Source organism: Nannospalax galili, unplaced genomic scaffold (genome assembly GCF_000622305.1).
Source record: "Nannospalax galili isolate Female #2095 unplaced genomic scaffold, S.galili_v1.0 scaffold54, whole genome shotgun sequence".
In the NCBI taxonomy this organism is placed as follows: Eukaryota; Metazoa; Chordata; class Mammalia; order Rodentia; family Spalacidae; genus Nannospalax; species Nannospalax galili.
Genome location: NW_008341028.1, coordinates 15,001,509 through 15,006,774, shown reverse-complemented (window position 1 = coordinate 15,006,774; position 5,266 = coordinate 15,001,509). Strand labels below are relative to the sequence as shown.

The 5,266-nt window shown below is 47.8% G+C and overlaps 1 protein-coding gene across 3 annotated transcripts in view; it reads left to right on the top strand.

Moving 5' to 3' along the window:
• The window catches only part of LOC103736921 (cytochrome P450 1A1), an 8,417-nt gene extending 3,558 nt beyond the window's left edge, over window positions 1-4,859 (top strand). For 2 of the 3 annotated variants that reach the window (XM_029565087.1, XM_008836539.2), the window contains exons 2-7: window positions 1,867-2,715; window positions 3,368-3,494; window positions 3,581-3,670; window positions 3,764-3,887; window positions 4,028-4,114; window positions 4,245-4,859. In XM_029565087.1, the coding sequence (XP_029420947.1) occupies window positions 1,867-2,715; window positions 3,368-3,494; window positions 3,581-3,670; window positions 3,764-3,887; window positions 4,028-4,114; window positions 4,245-4,548 (1,581 nt within the window). In that variant the 3' untranslated portion in view covers window positions 4,549-4,859. Of the gene's footprint in view, window positions 1-1,428; window positions 1,550-1,866; window positions 2,716-3,367; window positions 3,495-3,580; window positions 3,671-3,763; window positions 3,888-4,027; window positions 4,115-4,244 lie in introns of all 3 variants that reach the window. The other variant, XM_029565088.1, reaches the window with a different exon arrangement.
• The last annotated feature ends 407 nt before the right edge of the window (window positions 4,860-5,266 follow it).

Sequence of the window (5,266 nt, the reverse complement as noted above, 5' to 3'; positions counted from 1 at the left end):
CTCTCTCTCTCTCTCTCTCTCTCTCTCTCTCTCTCTCTCTCATCATGTAATTGCAACCCTGACTAGTCCAACACCATCTGGACTGTACTTCACTGGAAAGTGCCTCTCCTGACCACCAAGTACTAGGCAGAGCACAGTGCCTTGGAAAGAGTGGTCTGTGAATTTGCATGTCTTTTCTAGATCAAGCCTAAAGGGAAAAATTTCTTCCTAGATATGGTTAAATTCAGATCCATTTCTGATTTTTTTCCAGTCTGGAGTTTTCTTTTAATCCTAGCCTAATGGGAATCTTCCATTTATTTTCTGCTTTCTTATGACCTGTAAGAGGTGGGAAGCCCCGACTATTCATTCATGAGACTTGAGCACAGCAAAAAGCCTGGCCTAGATTCCCATTACTGGGAACTCTATTTAGCTGATCTCCAGGTGCTTTTAAAGCAGGTTCAGTTGAACTTGGACCACAGGAACTGAGAGCAGTGTAGCTTGGGCAGTGGCCTTCCTGCATTCTGTCTCCTTCCTACCCTCTACTGGGGTTTGGTGGGATTCTCTAGGTCCTGAGATTGAACAGTAGAGAACTGAGGGTTCTAGGACAATTGATTGATTGATTGATTGATTGATTGATTGATTTTCAAAGGGAGACACCAGTGACAGCAGCAGGCCATTCCATGGACTAAGAGCTCTGAACTCTGGCTCTGTCATAGGTTGCTGGGTGACCCTAGGCAAGTCAGTGTCCTATTTGGAGGTTAATGTACCCTGAATGCAAAATGAGACCAAAGCAACAAATGACCTCTAATTTCCCTGATAGAATACTTTTCTTTCTACTTTTCTCTCTCTATTTTTTTTAAAAAGGCAGAGTCTCCATGTAGGCCCAGCTACCTCTGCTGCCCTAGTACTGGAATTAAAAGCTTTGGATAATTTTCCCAAAGGTGGTAGGTAGGACCCAAAGAGACTTGGGGGTGATGTATGTTGATTATGTGTTTATTTGAATGTGTTAGGGGAAAAAAAGATCAAAGCTGTACTTTGAAACAGATATATTAGATAATATTTTGTGGATGTAAAGTGGAGTTTAGGAAATACAAAGAAAATAATAGCATTGGGGTTAAGGAAACCATAATCTGAGATTGGAAATTGCTTTTGAAATTGGCACAGTATAGCCAGGCGTGGTGGTGCACGCCTGTAATCCCAGCACTTGGGAGGCAGAGACAGGTGGATCTCTGTGAGTATGAGGCCACCCTGGTCTATAAAATGAGTTCCAGGCCAGCTGGAGCTACAGGGAGACCCTGTCTCAAAAAGACAAAAAAAAATTAGCACAGTGGTGAAGGGAGGTTTTCTACAAGTAGGCAATTTGAGTTGAAAGTATATCCATCATTTCCACTGTGTGACCTTGAGCATGCTATGTATTCTCCCTGAATCTCACTGTAGCCTTCCTCATAGGTTTATGGCTAGGACTGATGGAAAAATGACTGAGGGGGCTGGCAAGATTGCTCAGTGGGTAAGGCACTTACTGCCAAGCTTGACAACCTAAGTTCAATCACCAGGACCCACATAATGGAAGGTGAGGACCAACTCCTTTAAGTTATCCTCTGGCCTCCGTACACAGTTCTTACATACATACATACACACACACACACACACACATATAAAAGACTTTTTTTAAATGATTGAAATTCTTGACACAGTAGCAGCTCTACAAACATCCTCTGCCCCTCCCTCCTCCCCCTTCCCTCGCTCCTCCCTTTCTTGTCCAGTGAGCAGCTCTGGGTGGAAGATTGCACCTTTCTTGACCAGCATGCTGACACTTTAGAATATTAGTCCCTCTCATCCTCCATCTGATGGCTTGTATTTTCTTTCTTCTTGCTTTACTCTCCGCAGTCACTTAAGATCATGTCTTCTCTGTATGGACTCCCAGTCTCCATATCAGCCACAGAGCTGCTCCTGGCTACCGTCATCTTCTGCATAGTATTCTGGGTGATCAGAGCCTCAAGGAGCCAGGTCCCCAGAGGCCTGAAGAGTCCACCGGGGCCCTGGGGCTTGCCCCTTATTGGGCACATACTGACCCTGGGGAAGAGGCCTCATTTCACACTGGCCAGGCTGAGCCAACGGTATGGGGATGTGCTGCAGATCCGTATCGGTTCCATCCCTGTGGTGGTGCTGAGTGGCATGGACACCATTCGACAGGCCCTGGTGAAGCAAGGAGATGACTTCAAAGGCCGGCCAGACTTTTACAGTTTCACCTTCATCAGTAATGGCCAGAGCATTGCCTTCAGCCCAGACTCTGGACCAGTATGGGCTGCCCGGCGGTGCCTGGCCCAGAATGCCCTGAAGAATTTCTCCACAGCCTCAGACCCAACTTCCACATCTTCCTGCTACTTGGAGGAGCATGTGAGCAAGGAGGCTGAATACCTCATCAGCAAGTTCCAGAAGCTGATGGCAGAGGTTGGGCACTTTGACCCTTATAGGTATTTGGTAGTGTCTGTGGCCAATGTTATCTGTGCCATGTGCTTTGGTCAACGTTATGACCATGATAACCAAGAGCTGGTTAGCCTAGTCAACTTGAGCAATGAGTTTGGGGAGGTGACTGGTTCTGGATACCCAGCTGACTTCATCCCTGTCCTCCGTTACCTGCCTAACTCTGGCCTGGATGTCTTCAAGGACTTGAATAAGAAGTTCTACAGCTTCATGCAGAAGCTAATCAAGGAGCACTACAGAACATTTGAGAAGGTAGAGGCTGCAGAAAAGCAGGTGGGTGGTGGGAAGCAGGGGTTAGGAGGTGACAGGTAAGCTTGAGGCCAGTACTGGACTGCACTCCACCTTTGGTGGGGCAATAGGACTTTTTGTTTGTTTTTTGAGACATGGTCTCACTATGTAGTCTTGGCTGTCCTGGAACTCATTGTATAAACGAGGTTGGTCTCAAACTCACTGGGATGAGATCTGCCTGCCTCTACCTCCCAAGTGCTGAGATTAAAGGTACGTGCTATCACTCCCAGCTAGGGCAAAAGAACCTTTTCTTAACTAGTCCTTTTATGCTTTCATTACACAAGAGCCCCTGATTAACTACCCCAAGTGTGCAGAGCCCTGCTCCAGCTCCTACTGGACTAGAAAGAGTGAAAGAACCCGTCTCCAGGCCTCATGATAGAAAAAAGTTAAAGAGCACATGTAGGTGATAACAGGGTTAGGCTTTGTGCATCAGGGATCCCTCTGTTTGGCTACCATTCTCTAAGGAAGGATGGAGACTTAGAGAGGCAGAGCGAAACTGAGACAGCAGCCTCGGCTGTCACCTCTTGTACAAAGGTTATAGCAACAGTTAGGGGCCTAGAAGGAAAAGTAGGTCTGGACTTGGGATATTTTTCACCTGTGCATCTTTGCCTCCCAGGGCCACATCCGGGATATCACAGACAGCCTCATTGAGCACTGTCAGGACAGGAAGCTAGATGAGAATGCCAATGTCCAGTTGTCAGATGAGAAGGTCATTACTATTGTTTTGGACATCTTTGGAGCTGGTATGTACACTTCAATGTACCATTTCTGTGCTCAGGTGTCCCAAATGCCACATGCCTAACTTTTCCCTCTGTTCTTTCCTGTGCAGGGTTTGACACAGTTACAACTGCCATCTCTTGGAGCCTTATGTACTTGGTGACAAACCCTCAGATACAGAGAAAGATCCAGGAGGAGCTAGGTAGGTGGTGGTTCTATTCAGAGGGCTCCACGCAGGGATCCTGACAAGATCTGGGCAACTCCTTAAATCCTTTTGGATCTCTTTGTTCTGCAGACACAGTGATTGGCAGAGAGCGAAGGCCTCGACTTTCTGACAGACCTCAGCTGCCCTATCTGGAGGCCTTCATCTTGGAGACCTTCCGACATGCGTCCTTTGTCCCCTTTACCATTCCCCACAGGTGAGGCCATAGATCTACTTCTGTCTGAGACTGGGTCTAGTGTGCACACCCCATTAGGATTTGTGGGAGGGGCATGGCATGGGGGACAGGAGGGAGTTCCTCTATGGCCCTGAGCCTGACTGTGCTTCCTCTTTCCCCAGTACCACAAGAGATACAAGTCTGAATGGTTTTTACATCCCCAAGGGCCGTTGTGTCTTTGTGAACCAGTGGCAGATCAACCATGACCAGTAAGTTGTCAGGGGCAGTGGAAACTTCTGGGTGGGCTGGGCTTCAGACCCTCCTGTCTTTTGAGGCTCAACCTACTTGATAATTCTAAGTCTCTGAGCTATTACTTTAGCCGCTTCCCTCTGCTTTCAGGGAACTGTGGGGCGACCCTAGTGAGTTCCGGCCTGAGAGGTTTCTCACCCCCAGTGGCACTCTGGACAAGGTCTTGAGTGAGAAGGTCATTCTCTTTGGTTTGGGCAAACGGAAGTGCATTGGGGAGACCATTGGCCGCTTGGAGGTCTTTCTCTTCCTGGCCATTTTGCTGCAGCAGGTGGAATTCAGCGTGTCACCAGGTGAGAAGGTGGACATGACCCCCATCTATGGGCTGACTGTAAAGCATGCCCGCTGTGAGCACTTCCAGGTGCAAATGCGCTCTTCTAGAACTCATGAACCCTAGGCTTAGACTGTTGACCTGTCCTCTCTGGGCAGCAGACCACGGGGCTGTTCTTGGGATTTAATTTCAATCAGAAACACAGATTCTGGGGGAATTGCGCCCACCTTCTACCCTGGACTTGCCTCTTTGCATGCTGATTACAGACACTAGACATGGAAGAAGTCCCACAGGCATTCCCAAGTTGAGCATCAACCAGGAGGCCTGAAAGAGTTATGAAGTCCTGCCAATGTGGTAGCACTTGCCTTTAATTCCAACACTTGGGAGGCAGAAACAGGAGGATCCTGTGAGACCAAGGCCACACACACACAAATATATATAAATAAGTAAAAATTTCAGAAAGAAAGACACAGGGAGACCTTGTCTCAAAGAACAAAACAAAGAAACAAGAAGAGTTAAGAAGTCCTTAGGCCTCCGAACACCTCTGAAGAACTCTCTGAATGCCACTGGGCCCAGTGGCTAGCCAGTTTGAGAACTACTTAGATCATGTTGTGCCAAGATCTTTCTGGTCTCTTTGACACCTGGGAGCTGCCCAGAGTAGAGGGAAAAGACTGGCATAGATGTGGTCACATCACTTGCTTAAGATTAAGCAACCTGCCCACGTGGGTCTGGGACACCACCTGTGGGGATCACTTTGTCTACCCTATGTAGAATAAACAGGGTGCCTTGGCCTTGTAAAGTCCCTGTTCCTATCTAGGAAGGGCTGGGACTTGTGTCTAGGAAA